Source organism: Neophocaena asiaeorientalis, unplaced genomic scaffold, assembly GCF_003031525.2.
Source record: "Neophocaena asiaeorientalis asiaeorientalis breed wild unplaced genomic scaffold, Neophocaena_asiaeorientalis_V1.1 scaffold79, whole genome shotgun sequence".
In the NCBI taxonomy this organism is placed as follows: Eukaryota; Metazoa; Chordata; class Mammalia; order Artiodactyla; family Phocoenidae; genus Neophocaena; species Neophocaena asiaeorientalis.
In genome coordinates this window covers 2180665-2196892 of record NW_020175402.1, presented here as the reverse complement: position 1 = coordinate 2196892, position 16228 = coordinate 2180665, and the positions used below count along the sequence as shown (strand labels likewise).

Genomic DNA, 16228 nt, shown 5'->3' with positions numbered 1-16228 from the left:
GAAATTACCAAACTATTGTTTTCCGCATAGAGGTGTGTGGAGAATGGGGGAAGGGAGAAGTGAGAGTTAAAAGAGATTTGCTGACCTAACGGGAGCTCCTAAAAAGGTTATTTAGAAATCATCCCTTCTGCACCCCCATTCAAAACCCTGTCCAAACTTCTAATCAAACTCACTTCCAAAATATAACTGGGCATATATTTGGTTCCTTATGGAGTGCATGGGGCCAGAGAATGGGAGCTCTCTTCCTTCCCCATGCAAAAAGCACGATTCAGGCTGCTTTCTTCTTTTTTTTTTTCTTTCCCCCTGTTGCTCAAATAAATAGTGTTCTTTGCTCAAACCCCCTTCCCCGCCTCCTTCTGCAATCTCAGCGCCTAGCCCAAATCTGTTTTCTTCATTGTAACCTCAGCTTCACCGCAATTAATTTTTTTCCCCTCTGGTCACAAGATAATTCCTGACGCCAGTGAGTCTGGAGGTCAGACGAACAGCAAATTGGGGAACAAGGCGGCACTAATTCCTTACAAGTTTCCCTTGAAAAATCTTTTGCTTACCAAAAAAAAAAAAAAAAGCTTCTTTGCTGTTCGGGGATTTACGACCTCGGAGGACTGTGAGTTCGAACCAGTGTTGGGCTGTGGGTGGACTGGCAGGGGGCAGGGGAGCTCTAAGATCTGGGGCGCTGCCAGGAAAAGGCAAATTCTTAAAGTTAATGGTTTTAAGTGATTTTTTAAATCCTTTCTGGCAAAGAGGCCCGCCTCTCCTCTGTATCAGCGCTTCCTCATTCTTTGAATCCGCGGCTCCGTGGTATTCGGCGTCAGACCCGCCAGAGGACGCCTGTTTGCAATTTACCCGGGCTGTGAACGCCCAGGGTTGACGGAGGCGGGGCCAAGGCGGGCTGTTTTGCATAAAGGGGCGTGCCTTCCAGGCGGGCTCTATAACTGCGGACCTCCGTGAGAGTGCGCGCGTTGCTAGCTGCTCTAGGGGTTCTTTGGCTTTTTTTCTTCTTTCGGCACTTCCAACCTCATTCCTCAATATGAAGGCGCTGAGCCCGGTGCGCGGCTGCTACGAGGCGGTGTGCTGCCTGTCGGAACGCAGCCTGGCCATCGCGCGGGGCCGCGGCAAGAGTCCGGCAGCTGAGGAGCCGCTGAGCCTGCTTGACGACATGAACCACTGCTACTCGCGTCTGCGGGAACTGGTACCCGGAGTCCCGCGAGGCACTCAGCTTAGCCAGGTGGAAATCCTGCAGCGCGTCATCGACTACATCCTCGACCTTCAGGTGGTCCTGGCCGAGCCCGCTCCTGGACCCCCAGACGGCCCGCATCTTGCAATCCAGGTGCGCGTGGGTGTGCTTGGAGCAGGGGCGGGGCTGAGCTCCAGGGCAGGGATGCTGCGGGACCCCTAGAACTTCCTAGCGCCGTGCATAACTCTCCCGTTTTCCTTCTCTCAGACAGCCGAGCTTGCGCCGGAACTTGTGATCTCCAACGACCAAAGGAGCTTCTGCCACTGACCTGGACGTCCTGGCGCCTCCAAGTGAGTATCCACGCCTTCTCCCGGGGGCGGGGAAGGGAGGGCAGCTGGTGCTTAAATGGCAAATCCTGGAGTTGGGAGGCCTTTTTTAAGGGATTACCGCGCCCCCTCGGTTTAGGGAAACCGAGTCCAGAGAGGTGCAAGTGACTTGCCCGTGGTCACATCAAATGAATGACGGAACCAGTTCCCATCCAGTGTTCGTTTCAACCTTAAACACACGGTGTCCCTGCCTTCCCTAGTGGCCAAAGACGCGAGAAAGTAGGCGCGGGTCCGACTAAATAAAATAGCCAGTCTGTTTGTAGCTTGGAGTCCTTAAAGGATCCGTGTGTTCCTCAGCCCCCTCCCAGCTAGTGTTAATTCCAAGAGGGAGGGATGGTGCAAACTCCGCCTGTGGTCCTTTGGCGCCAACTGGGTGGGGGCAGCGTGGGGCGCGGAGTTATCAGCTGGAGGTAGAGACCAAGTTTCCTCCTTGGCGCCGGCCAGTCTGCGGCCGGCCCCCGCCTCGGCGCGCTCGGCGGAAACTGACGGCTCCCTGGTCTTCTTTCCTCCCCCGCCCAGAACGCAGGTGCTGGCGCCCGTTCCGCCTGGGACCCGGGACCCTCTACGGCCGGAAGCCCGAGGGCATGGATGGGCCCCAACCTCGCCCTGCCCACTTGACTTCCCCAAACCCCTGCCTCGAGGCTGGACCTGCGCCCGGGAGCGAAGGACTGTGAACTTGGGTGGCCTAAAGAGCCAGAGCTAGCTCTGGGCACCAGCTGGGCAACCTCCCCCAGCCCTCACCCCACCCCCAAGTTTAAAGACTGTCTTTCAGTGTGTGGAGGTGTATGGGGGGCGGGGCTGGCTGCTCTCCAAACTCTGGCAAGGCAGCGGTAGAGCTGGTCTTCTGGTCTCCTTGGAGAAAGGCTCTGTTGCCCTGATTATGAACTCTATAATAGAGTATTTAGCTTTTGTACCTTTTTTGCAGGAAGGTGACTTTCTGTAACCATGCGATGTATATTAAACTTTTTATAAAAGTTAACATTTTGCATAATAAACGGTTTTTAAACACTTGTGTATGTAATTTGATTCCTTAATGCTAACACTTTTGCACAAGAGTGAATTTAGGGGGACTAAATTAATGTCTTGGAGCTTGGGGAAAGCAAACTTGCTTATTCCCTTAAAAGGGAGATGGGAGAATACCCAGCTAAGGCTGGGGAAGGGGGTGAGCCCCACATCCATTGGGTGCAAAGAAGAGCCTTGTCCTGTCTCATTTAACAAGTGAGGGAAGACTGGAGAAGGGAAGTGACTGGCACAAGCTCATCCAGCAAGTTGGGGGCTCAGGATAGAAATCGGGTCTCCTGAGTCTCAGTTCTTAGGTACTTTGAGAGCTGTTTTGCTAACTAGCAGATGGCTGTCTTCTTCAATGTCATTAATTATTCATGATGTCTTTCTAGCAGGGGATGTGGAAGAGAAGCCTCACCTGGTGCCCAGGAAAGGGTTGGTGGTTGATAGACCCATTTCAGAATTGAATAAATGGATCATTGGGCTTGGTTTCATTTCCCTCTTCATGTTCTCTGTTTTAATTTTCTCTTGGGCTTTCAAAGTTGGAGAAAATAGGAGAGGGGTCTCTTCCCTCAAATCCTCAGCCACTCTGGTCAGAAGGATTTTGGTGCTGGTTGGGAAATATGGGAACAAATCCCTCTACCAGCAGGTAGTTGAAGACTCTGAGCCTAGACTGGGAATTTGAGGAAGAGGCCCTACAGCCCTTATTTCTGGTATATCCTCATAACATCTCCATTGGGAGCCCATTCTGTAAGCATCTTTAGCCCTATTTCAGAAATGGAAAATTGAGACTCATGGATAATGGGTTGGAGCCAGGTTCACACAACCCCTTGAGAGGCAGAGATGGGATTTTAACCTTAACTACAGTGACTATGACAGTAGCGGACAGGAGCAGGGTCTGAGACTGGCTATTCCATGGAGCCAGGCCTGAGTCAGGCAGAGGGCAAGACTCCCAAACCATGCCACCTTTGCCCCCACCTGGCAATTCCCCACATGGGTTCCACCAGGCACCTGGCCTCTCTAGACTCCTGTTTATATGATCTCACATGTGTGTTGGCCACTGGCATGAGTTACTTCAATATTTCATAACAAACAGGTCACGTCATCACCCACCTTCATGCCTTAACCCTGGTGAGCTTTCAGGGGCGAACAGGGGCATGTGGAGAGGAGGCAACCTTTGTCTCCGCAAACCACCCTCCTAGCTGACCAGTGTTCTTAACCTGTTTCCTGGTCTTCTCCGATGATCTGATGTAAGGTATGAATGCTCTCTTCAGAAGATACACACACACACACACACACACACAAACTTTGCTGAGCAATACCATACCTCCAATGCCCTGGGAAGCCCTCACACCCCATGTGAGGAACTCTTGCTTCAAACCAAGTAAGTACAAGACCCAGGCTGGGTCTACCTTGGATCATTTGTTCGGTGTCCTCTGCTGGCTCTGGAGTCAGCCACACAAGGGTGCAAATCCTTGTCTGCCACATACTAGCAGTTGGACTGCAAGCTGGCAACTGCGTCTCTTCAGCCTCAGTTTCCACATCTGTATGAGACTGCTGATATTGAGAAAACAGTTCTGAGGCACCCGGCCCCACATTACACCATTAATTGCAGTAAAGCCAGGCACTGAACTCAACGTCCTGTGCCCTTTCTGCCACAGTATGCTGCTTCCTGCTTGGAAGTTGTGGGACTGTGGAAGGCTAGGAAAAGCTGAATCGCTCATCTGCCATGTGAGCTTGAGCAAGACACCTCACCTCTCAAAGCCTCTCTCCTCCCTTGCTCAGCAGCAGGTGGTTCTTGTACTGCTGCCTCCCTGGACAGAGATAATGGTGTTCTTTGAAATGCATCACACACCTACAAGGTATTATTAAGCTAATTCCAAGGAAACTGCCTGTAAGGTCCTCCAAGACTGAGCTGGTCAGGTGGCTGGGACAAAAGCTGAAACCAGCACACCAATTCATTAGTCATTAGGGAGTGAAAGCAATTTGGCCCTAGGTGAGAAAACTCAGAGAGGATAGTTGTCTTCTGTCATAAACACCTATCAAATGCCTACCAGGTGCCAGGCTCTATTTTATCTTAATTTTTTCTAATCCTCACCACAACCTAGCAAAGTGGGTATCATTATTCCCATGTTACAGAGGAAACAGATTCAGAGAGGCTGATGAACTTGATCCAGGTCACAGAGCAAGGAAGTGCCACAGCAAGCCACCATCCAGCACCATCTAGCTTCGAAGTCCATGTTCTTACTTCTATTTCAGGCCAATTTTTTCCCCTCACCATTCCCCTTACCTGGCACATATTTGGTCCCCAGTAAGTGCTTGCTGAATGAAAGACATAAGCCCGCCCCAGGTCTCCCTCTTATTTGTGAAATGGGATGATGGTTCTCCCTTTGCAGGTGTGTGGTTCGGATTAAAACTAACATGCGTAAAGCGTCTACCAGGCTCCCTGAAAATACAAGATTCACTATTAACTGAGTCTTACAGTTCACTATTGCATCAGCTCTGACAAACGGACTTTTGGAAGAGATTCTTACTGTGTAAATAAAAAAACAGGTTCAGAACAGGCGAAGTAACTTGCCCGTGGCCACACGGCTCCTAAGTAACAAAGCAGGGATTCAAATTCATGCCTGTGACACCGGAGATGGTGCCCTTTCCGAGAAGGCCAGTTACAGCTCTCCTTAGCTGTGGATGTGCCGGACAACCGTTAATTATCTGTCCTCCCCGTCTCATCACCTCTCACGGCTACCACTCTTCTCCATTCCCCACGCTACATCCTAAATCCTCCTTTCGCTCTCTCTTTCTCGCAGAACTGCGCCTCCGGGTCCGCTCTGCCCGCTCCCTGCTCCCTGCTCCACTGGGAGAGGCGTTCCCCGCAGCCTCTTCTCTGCGCCGGGGCAGGGGCGGAGCCTCGGCCCACGTGGCCCAGAGCCCGGATGGGCGGAGCCTAGCTGGCCCCGCCCCCAGCCCGACGACCCGCCCTCCCCCCGCGGGCCCTGGGGGCCGCTCGCAGGTGTTCGCTGGCGCCCGGATGTCTGAGCGCTGGCTCCGCTCTGGCTCCGGCTCCCTCCGCAGCCTGCGGGCGGGGCTCCCAGCCCATCCGGAGCCTCGCGGCGCCCCAGCCACTCTGCCAGCAGCGCGGCCTCCCGGTTCCCAGCCTCCCGGCCTGGGGGGCCCCCCACCCAGCGGAGTTGCTGACCCGACTGCTCTCCCGCTGCCCCCAGCTGCGCTCGGGCCGCTGCAGCCTCGGCGCGCCCCCACCCCGCTTCCTGCCTCGGCAGCTTTGCCCGGGCCGGGCTGCCGCCCTGGATCGCACCCCGTTCCTTCCTTCCTTCATTCTTTCAGGCAACTCGCATTCCTCGAGCGCCTGCGACGTGCCCCGCACAAGGCCTCTCCGACCTTCCGAGTGTGGCCCCAGGCCCACCGGGGTCCTCCGGGAAGCCTGTGCCCTCCGCCAAGCCTCTGCCCTCCGCCCAGTCTCCCTCCCCACCCCGCCCGACTCTCCTCCCTGTCCTATTTCACTTGGAGTTTAGCATTTAATTGTTCTCTGATTATTTCTGCTGTGAAGGGTCAGTCAGTGGCAAGGTCAGGGGGTCACTTTGTGACCGAAATCAGGGGTCAGTCTGAAAGTAGAGTGAGGGGTCAGAGTGTGGCCAGAATTGGGGTTCAGCCAGACTGGCAAGGTTTGGAGATAGTGTGGGTAGAAGTTGGCAGCCGGCAGTCGCGGGGCTTCATAGACGGGGTGTGAGGGTTAGTCTGAAAAGCATCATCGCCCAGGCTAGGGAGTCAGTCTTTGGGTAGAGTCAGTGGACAGTCTGGATCGGGCTAGTAGGTCACCCAGAGACCAGGATTTAGGGGTTGCCTTTGGTAAGCCAGATAAGGGGAAGGGGGCGCTGTAGCTCTCTGAACTCGGATACATATCCCTCTATGGCTGGGGGCTGACCATAGCCTCTCCCTGCATCACCCAGGCTGTGGAGCTGCCCTTCCAACTGGGACACTCCCTGTCCTCAATGCCACCCTGCTCCTACCTTGTCCCAGAGCCTGGAGGCAAAACCCTCCTTGGGCCAGACCGTGGTCAGACTGGCAGTAACACTGGCCGTGGCAGGGAGGCCTTGGGCTTCCAAGGGATCCGGCCTTGGAGCCACCCATGTTTAACAGGTAAGTTGATGCTCTTCCCTGTACCTTTCTGTCATTTGTTCATAAACCTAAAGGCTGTCAGGGATGGAAGGACCCTTAGAGGTCACACATGTGGCCCAAGAGGGGAAGGAGCCTGCTCAGGGACACACAGCAAATTCGTGGTCAAGACAGAACTTGAGGGAATTCCCTGGCGGTCCAGTGGTTAGGACTCAGCACTTTCACTACCATGACCCAGGTTCAATCCCTGGTGGGGGAACTAATATCCCGCAAGCTTGGCCAAAAAAAAAAAAAGACAGGACTCGAACCCATGCCTCCTAACTTTGTATCTAGGAAACTTCGTGTGATACTTTGCCTCCCCAGAGCAAGGATTGTTATTCCCACTTTAGAGGTGGGGCAGCTGAGGCCCTGACAGGCTTCAGGAATCACACAGCTCTCACAGAGGGACTGCCAGGGGCTGGTGCACTGCGCTGACCCCCACCTGAGGATGTGGAAATGTGAAGTCAGGGAATGGTGACTCCCTAAAGCATTGTCTCCTTGTCATTGCCACCCAGCCCCCTCCCTCGCGCCCTCATTAGGAGCAAATGAAACAAGGGTGGCCAAGTGAAGCCAGGGAGGAGAGAGAACACTTTTTAAGAACTGCTGGGGAAGAGCTCAGCTGGGTTCTTATAGAAGCATATGGAACTCATTACCCTAAGTCGAGGTGGTCGCTGGCCAGCTGGCCGTTGGTCAGTTTGGGGCTAAAAGTGTGTGTTGTGTGGCAATGAGGGTACCGAAGGCAGATTCCCCAGAATAACCTGCCCGCTCACCGATCCAGGTTCTTCCTGAACCTGGTTTTGTTTCCAGCCTATGCCATTTTTAGCATTTAAGAAAAAGAAAAAAAAGGTTTCAAGACACTGGGTACTTGGCCACTATAGGTTCTGGGGGGAGGAGACAAGTACTTAGGGACCGTCAAGACAGTCCCCTCCACCACCGCTCACACACGTCTCTTCCCCACCAGGGCCCCTGGCAGTTCTTGCATTGGGTCCAGATGCATGAAGGGTTGATCCCAGCTTCCATCCAGGGTTCATCCAGGTGGGCCCTGAGGGACCTAAATGTTGGTCCTGACTCCTGTCCATCACATTTCCCTCGAAAAGTTTGACTCCACATTCAAAGACAGCAGCAAGAAAGTGTTCAAAAGAGGCCTTTCACTAGTACACAGCATTTTAGTCTATGTGGTAATGTGAGACCGGGGCACTGCCTCCATTTCACCCCTGTGAGGCTCACAGATATTAAGGGATCTGCCAAAGGTCCCTGGAGTAAGTGTCAGAGCCCAGGTCTCCAACATAACTTCCACATCCAGTCCTGTTGATGTCTGCAGTTTTTAATTTTATTTAATTTTATATATTTTTTGATCATGCCGCACGGCTTGCAGGATCTTAGTTCTCTAGCCAGGGACTGAACCCGAGCCACAGCAGTGAAAGTGCCGAGTCCTAGCCACTGGACCGCCAGGGAATTCCCCACAGTTCTTTTAACTTTGTACAAACCAATGGTCACACAGAATTGGCCTCAGCCAGACCCCGTACTTTCTGTGAGTTTGGGAATCAGACAGATGCTGGCTGAAATCCTAGCTTTGTCGTGTATTAGCTATGCCATCACAGGTAAGTTATTTATCCTCTCAGAGCCTTAGATGGCTGCTGTGATGTTTAAAGCAGACAACATATGTAAAGCGCCTGGCACTTGGTAGGCCCTGGGTGATGCCATCCGCAGAGCTTGCTGGGTATGGTTGTCAGATTCCTCATCTTTCTGGGCGGCAGTATCGTTGGCATAATCCAATCCCAGCATCTCAGCACTGCCTGTCTAGCATGTGTGTTCTTCAGAGGCCTTTCACACATACACAGGAGTATCTGATCAGCAGGACAGCTTGGTGCCTTGAGGAATAGTGCAGGGGCTTAAAAAGCAGGGCTGCAGTCCAGCATCTCCACACCCAGGCTCTGCCACCTTGGACAAGCTCCTTTACTTCTCTGAACCTCAGAGAACCAGCACAGAGCCACCACAGAGTCCTGCTGAGTATTTAGTGAGGAACTAAAGGTAAAGCACTGCGAAGCCTACCAGCACATGGAGGCACTCAGTAAGTCACAGATGGAGTTAGGAATAGTCCCGTTTCACAGATGGAGAAACTGGAGTCCCAGAGAGGGTAAGCAACTCATCCAATGTCATAGGGAAAGACCCCCTCACAGACCTAGAGATTAAGAACCAGATCTTCACACTCCCAGTCCGTGCCCAGCTACTACTTTCTTATTATTGGGATTTGTAATTATTTCATGACAAATGTGTTTTCAGCTGGTGGAAGGACAGAGCTTTAGACCCAGGCTCAGCCAGAGCCAGAGCCAGCTTACTCATGAAAGCACCCCTTTTTAGAAGAGAATGGGGTTGGGGTTTGGGGTAGGAAGGACATGACCCAGAGGCCAGAGGACCTGGAGGCCGAACGTGGCAGGAGATCTGTGATCAGACAGACCTGTCTCTGCCACGTCTTAGCTGTGTGATCACCTCTCTGAGCCTCAGTTTTTTCATCTGAAACTCCCAATAGTACCTCTTTCATAGGGTTGTTGTAGGAATTAAATAAGACAGCAGAGATAGAGTACCTGGCACAGATGAGATGCTTGAACTTGGCAGCCCGTATAATTTTGTCAGGATCTAGTGGGGCAGGACCCACCTGCTTCTTTGTCATCATCCTCATCTGTGAATCTTTTTGGATTTTTAAATTTTTTTTGGCCCTGCCACGCAGCATGTGGGATCTTAGTTCCCTGACCAGGGATCTAACCCGCACCCCCCCTGCCTTGGAAGCGTGGAGTTTTAACCACCGGACCGCCAGGGAAGTCCCTGTGAATCTTTTAGTAAACTTTCAATTGAACATACAATATTTGGCTACTGAAATGCCTATGAGTGCCTGCAGTCCCCCACTAGCAGTGTGAACTTGGACAAATGCCTTAGCTTCCTTCATCCTCAGTGTCTGCACCTATAAAATGGGGATAATAAAAGTCCCTACTTTGTGAGGATTAAATTAGTTAACACATAGCACTCTCAGTCTAACGCTTGACACGTAATAGGAACCCCCCAAATGCTAGCTGTCATTCCTTATCTTGGCATACCATGTGAAGTGTGTTCTCATACATTCTATAGCCATCTGTGCTTTTATATAGAATCGTAATGTCTCAATTTTTAAAAAATAAAATTGACATTTCAGGAAGAAGTACAGATAAATAATATGTTGTGAGACCCAGAGCCCAGCCAATTTCACACACAGCCACACATGTGCGTGTACACACACACATACATGAAGACACACGCACACACGCTGTGAAGAAGGCCATGCTGTGCTGTGCTGCTTCCTCTTACCTTGGAGAGCAGCCTGCACCTCCCTCCCACTCACTGTGCTCTGTGGAGGGAGACAAGAAGCTGTGCTCACCCCTCAGCAGGAGATTTCCTTGGCCAAACTGACCTGGGAGGAAGCCCTGGCTCTAGCTGGTATCCTGAATATCAGAGCCCAGGTCTCAGTCCTCATTCTCTCCCCTCCTTGCTGGGCACTAGCTTCACCTCTCTGAGCTTTGGCTTCTCATCTGTGAAGGGGGGCTAACCGTTTCTACCTTTCAGGGCTGCTGTGAGGATTAGAGAAATGCACAAAAAGTGCCTGGCACGTAGTCATTGCTCCATAAGTGAGAGTTCTTCAAAGCCTGGCTGGTTTTTTAACTCAGTAAGAGGTATCTTTTTTATGTTCTTTAATAAAACAGGATTATGGTCTTTGTACCTTATATAATTGATACACTTTATTGCTTTGTTTTTCTTTATTGCTTTTTAAACACATCTGTTAATCCAATAAAGGTGGTTTTCCTCCTAAAACTATCTTCTTTCCTCTTTTATTCATATTTTACAATGTCTGGGCAAGTCATTGGAGCCCACTGAGCCTCAGTTTCCTTATCTCTAAAATGGGAAAAATGCCTTCCTCATGAGATTGTTTTGAGAATTCAGTGAGATGGTGCATGTAAAAGTGGTTTGTACATTGTGAAGTCCAGCAGGTGTAAGAGATTACTGCACCCCCCCTTTCCCTCTCACTAGGCTGAATTCCTCAAAGACAGGAGGGAGTTTTATTTACCTTTGTATCCCCTGCATTGAATGTGTAGCAGTAAATTTAATAAAAACAGTAGTGGTGATAAGAACTTTCATTTCCTGAATACTTACTGTGTGCAAGACTCTGGGCTAAGTGCATCTTAATGGAAGGATGAGTGATAGACATTTAAAAGTTTTTGATTCCCTCTGCTGATTATTTATTTTATTTTAAAAATATGTATTTATTTGGTTGCACCGGGTCTTAGTTGTGGCAGGCAGGCTCTTTAGTTGCGGCACGTGGGCTCCTCAGTTGCAGCATGCGAACTCTTAGTTGCATCATGCAGGTAGGATCTAGTTCCCTGACCAGGGATCGAATTCGGGCTCCTTGCATTGGGAGCGCAGAGTCCCATCCACTGCGCCACCAGGGAAGTCCCTCAGCTGATTATTTAAAGGTGAAGAGATTGTTTTACTTTTCCCTTCAGCAAGTTCTGTCTTCCATTCTGCAGGCAAATTATTTTTATTTCAGGATCTTATACATTGGTTGGCCAATCCAGTTGAATAACCATAATAGCAATCTTTAGTTTCCTTATCTATAAAATGGGGCTAATGATCAACTTAACTTCATTTAAACGCGTCCCATAAGTGACAATAACTTTCCCTTACTCCTTCCTTTCCTCTCCACCTAGACACACCCTTTCCTTGAGGAAGAAGCTGGTGACAGGACAAGGTGATTAAACTGGGTGGCAGAGAGCTGAGTCCCTTCAGTTCTCTATGCTTTTTTTCTTTTTTCTTTTTTGGCTGTTCCCTGAGGCTTGTGGGATCTTAGTTCCCCCACTGGGGATCAAACCTGCATCCTCAGTAGTGAAAAGCAGGGAGTCCTAACCACTGGACCGCCAGGGAATTCCCTCTCTGTGCTTTTGTTTCTTTTGTTAATCAGGGTGGCAGATCTTTCTGGAATAACTCCCTGATTCTGAGACCCTGCATGTCCTGCCTCCTAAATAATCTCCCTTTTCTGCCGTAGCTCCAAAGATTCAACTCACCCAAATGCCACATGCCCCCTATGATCATGTGCTGTATATTGCAAGTACCTTTAAGTCCTGGGAGGCAGAGTTGTGTGTTCAGGGTTTGATTTCTATCTTTCCAAGCATTTTCTTATCATCATTTCATGTCATCCTTGATAAACCTTTCAAAGTCCCCAAGTCACACACGGGGCAGCTAGGGCCCAGAGAGGAGAAGGGCCTTGGTTAAGGCCACAGAGTGAGTGACAGAGCTGGTCCTATGACCCGGATATGTTATGAGCCCGTCTGAGCTCAGGTCCTCTCTGAGCATCTCGACACCAGGCTTTGTGCTTAATGCTTCCTCACAGTAATTTTATAAAGCAGGTGCTGCCCCCACTTCCCAGATGAGGAAACTGAGACTCAGGCCGGTAAAATAACTTGTCCAAGTCAGAATCATGATATAATCAGGGCTGACTCCAAAGTGTGTGCTTTTTATTGAACACCCTGTGGCCTCTGCAGCTTTGCTGTCTTGGAGCCTGAAAGATGGCCTCTCCCAAGTCTCTGCAGCAGTAGTGTTGTACCCTAAAGCAAGGAGTGATTGCCAAGGCTGACCCCCATGCCCCAGTCTCTCAGCCCCAGCAGCCGGGGTCAGGAGATTCACAGAGCAGGGCACACAAGGGCCCTGCTGCAGCAGTGATCTGCATGGAGGGCCCCCCCATCCCTAAAGCCCATTGTCTCCCCACGAGACAATACAGATAAAGGACCCAGCCTAGTGGTCTGCCGGCATCAATCTGTAACCATGGAAATCCCTAGGGAGACAATTTCAAAGCCCTCCCTGCCACCCTTCACCCTGCAGCTGTGGCTCCAGGAGCCTGGCCTCCAGCAGAAAGGGCACTACTGATAATCACCGCCCCCCACCACGACCACCACCAAATGGGACACAGCTGGGCTCCCCACAACATACATCCTCCCAGAACTGGTGTTGGCAAAGGAGCCTTGGATGCGTTTAAGGCCTAAATCTTATTTCTTTTGCAAGCAGGTTAGTTCTGTGAGGTTCTGCACTGGTGAGATGTCATTGATTACAGGGTTGGGCACAGGGAAATTAAGGTCTCAGCGGAATTCTTAACCATGGAACCAGGGCCTGGGAAGGTATTAGGTCTTCAGCGCATGATTTCCCCCTGGTGGCCAGTTGCTGCAATTGTCAGCTTCGGCTCTCAAGAGGAACAAAAATTATTACCTCTTTTTCCTTGGTATCTAGTGTGTTCCAGACGCCCACATGCAGATCTATTCCTCACAGCCACTCTGAGATGTGGGTGTTCTTATCTTACTTATACATGCTGAAGCCAAGGCTTTCAGACGATATCCAGAAGGAAGGAAAGGTAGCAGAGTGGTTGAGAGGGTGAACCCAGACTGCCCTGGCTCAAAACCTGCTCCACCATCACCAGCCCTATGATCTTGGGAAAAGTACCTAAACTCTCTGAGTCTCAGTTTCTTCATATGTAAAATGGGAGTGATAACAATACATACTTCATAGGGATGTTATGAGGATTATTTATAAGCCTTAAGAACAGTGACTGGCACATAGTAAATAAAATTCTGTGCCCTGATACTTAAGCTGTGTGCCTTCAGGCATATCTTGAACTACTCCTGGCCTCAGTTCTTTCACCTGTAAAATGGGGCTAATTGTGGCTTCTTCTTAGGGCTGTGGTACCACTTCATTGTAACTGAAGTGGATTTGGGGTATGAACATACTTGCTTTACCACTATTCGCATCATTTTTATCTGCATTTTGGGGGAGGAATGATCATGTGGGCAGAGGGATGGGCAGAGGGATACTTCTCCTCTCTCCGTTAAACCAGGAATAGGAGATACCTGAGAATTCCGACCCTGGCGACCTCTTTGGCTTGCAGAGTCACAGAGCCTCTGACAGTGGCCAAGTGGCCTCTCAACTATTCCAAAAATCTTTCACTGAGTTCAGTTCAATAAGCAATTCTTGGGCTTCTATTCCACGATGGGCACTGGGCTGGATACTGGGGTGTGAAGATAAAGAAGACGAGGAGTGACTTAAATCTGGTGGGGAAAGACAGAACAGAAGAACAATTACAACATGAAATGATGACAGATTGAGATTCCTAACAGGAGGTGGGGAGCAGGGATCAGAGTCAGCTTCTGAGAAATGGGTGCTGTAAGCTATCACCACCCATACTCATACTGTGGCCAATACCACTTGGACTCCAAAGACTGAATGTCTTGCTTATTTCAAAATACTTCTGAGTCTTATTTTTTTATGTTAATAATTGATCTGGATTCTTGATGTTGCTGTCCCAGGCTTCAATTCTGTTCAACTAAAGAGTTAAAATATACCCATTTAAAAAAATTTTTTTTATTTTATATCGGAGCATAGTTAATTAACAATGTTGTGTTAGTTTCAGGTGTATAGCAAAGTGGTTCGGTTTTACATATACATGTATCTATTCTTTTTCAAGTTATTTCCCCATTTAGGTTATTACAGAATATTGAGCATTGTTCCCTGTGCTATACAGTAGGTCCTTGTTGGTTATCTGTTTTAAATATATCACTGTGTACATGTCAGTCCCAGACTCCCAATCTATCCTGACCCCTGGTTACCACCTTCCTTCCTGGTAACCATAAGTTCATTCTGTAAGTCTGTGAGTCTGTTTCTGTCTCGTAAATAAGTTCATGTGTATCTTTTTTTTAGATTCCACATGTAAGCAATATCATATTATATTTGTCTTTGTCTGACTCACTTGACTTAGTATGATAATCTCCAGGTCCACCCATGTTGCTGCAAATGGCATTATTTCATTCTTTTTAATGGAGGAGTAATATTCAGTTGTATATATGTACCACATCCTCTTTATCCATTCATCTGTCAATGGAAAATACACCCATTTTTACTAAGCATTGTTTGAGATCACATGTGCATATGGGGTATACAGCATTCTCAATGAGCTGTGTATCTGAGAAACTTGTGTCTGAGAGCAGACTTTTTTTTTTACGGTAGAAGAGGTGGAGAGAAGCATCCCAAGCAGAGAGAATACCGTGAGCTTACAGGGAGAGCAGGGAGGTCAGAGGGGTTGTCGGAAAAAGTGTGTTTTATGAGAGCCTCAGGTCCCTGTGTGAAGGAGGGTGAAGATCAGAGGGGCTGGCAGCGGGTGGGGTGGTCAGGCCATGCTGGGAGCTATTTACAAGACCATAAGCAAATGTGTGTTTTAAAGAGTTCCTTCGGGGGACTTCCCTGGTAGTCCAGTGGTAAAGAATCCGCCTTACAATGCAGGGGACGTGGGTTCGATCCCTGGTCAGGGAACTAAGATCCCACTTGCAACGGGACAACGAAGTCCGCGTGCAACAACTACTGAGCTCACTCACCTCAGCTAGAGAGCCCCCATGCCTCAAACTACAGAGCTCACACGCTCTGGAACCTGCGCACCACAACTGGAGAAGAGAAAACCCGCCGCCACAACTAGAGAGAAGCCCACGTGCAGCATCGAAATATCCCGCATGCATCAACGGAGATCCCGCGTGCTGCAAGCAACTAAGACCCGACGCAGCCAAAAATAAATAAATTAAATAAATAAATAATAAATAAATCTTTTTAAAAAACCCTAAAGAGTTCCTTCGGGAAAAGGAGGGAATAAATTGATAATCCCATGAATTGTAGGTTGTGCTTCCCCAAGCTCCTCTGGGCACCTCTACAGGGACCTAAATCCGATTGTCCTCCTCCAATGAGACCCACAAGACTCAACATCTGTGAAAAACATCTACAGGGTGTGGAAACATCTGGAAAGAATTTGGCCAATCTGGTAGCCCTGGCCTTCCCAGCGGGGCTGCATCTTTCACATTCTTTTTCTCCTCCCTAAGTCCATAGGGGGTTAACTTGTTAATAGATAGCCTCGCAGGCTTTGGGCAGGTACTGGAGTTCACCGCTAGATGGCAGCCTTAACCCTTCAACCCCACCAGCTTCCACCCAAAGGCCAGAGAGAAGGGGAAATGAACTAAGAAATATGAAGGATGTGCAATCACCCTTTCAGGTGCTCGTCATCACCTCCATTTCATAGATGAGAAAACTAAGCCTCTAGGAGGTGAAGCCACCAGTCCAAAGTCACACAGATAGGTGGGCATAGTGGAACTTAGCCTCTCTAATCTTCAGTTTCCTCATCTGTAAAATGAAACCGACTCACGCGGGCAACACTAATCAACTTTCTGTCTCTATAGGTTTGCCTATTCTAGACACCTCACATAAATGTAATAATATAATATGTAGCCTTTTGTGTCTGGTTTCTTTCACTTAGCATAATGTTTTCAAGACTCAACCACATTGTAGCAGGTATCAGTACTTCATTTCTTTTTTGCTTTGTTTTGTTTTAATTAATTAATTTATTTATTTGGCTGCCTCGGGTCTTAGTCACAGCATGCAGAATCTTTGTTGC

General features: G+C 49.4%; 1 protein-coding gene across 1 annotated transcript; it reads left to right on the top strand.

The window, feature by feature from the left end:
• The first annotated feature begins 817 nt into the window (after positions 1–817).
• ID3 (inhibitor of DNA binding 3) lies at positions 818–2570 on the top strand. The gene is made up of 3 exons (XM_024766795.1): positions 818–1327; positions 1442–1524; positions 2080–2570. Exons 1-2 carry the CDS (start codon positions 1028–1030, stop codon positions 1499–1501), a joined length of 360 nt encoding a protein of 119 aa, XP_024622563.1. The 5' UTR covers positions 818–1027; the 3' UTR covers positions 1502–1524; positions 2080–2570.
• Positions 2571–16228: the final 13658 nt, after the last annotated feature.

What these genes read in the sequence shown, in the direction of transcription:
- ID3 (XM_024766795.1), top strand. Translation starts at nt 1,028, where the DNA reads ATGAAGGCGCTGAGCCCGGTGCGCGGCTGCTACGAGGCGGTGTGCTGC. An exon ending in GCCCGCATCTTGCAATCCAG is followed by an intron (nt 1,328 to 1,441) that starts GTGCGCGTGGGT and finishes TCCTTCTCTCAG; the next exon opens with ACAGCCGAGCTTGCGCCGGA.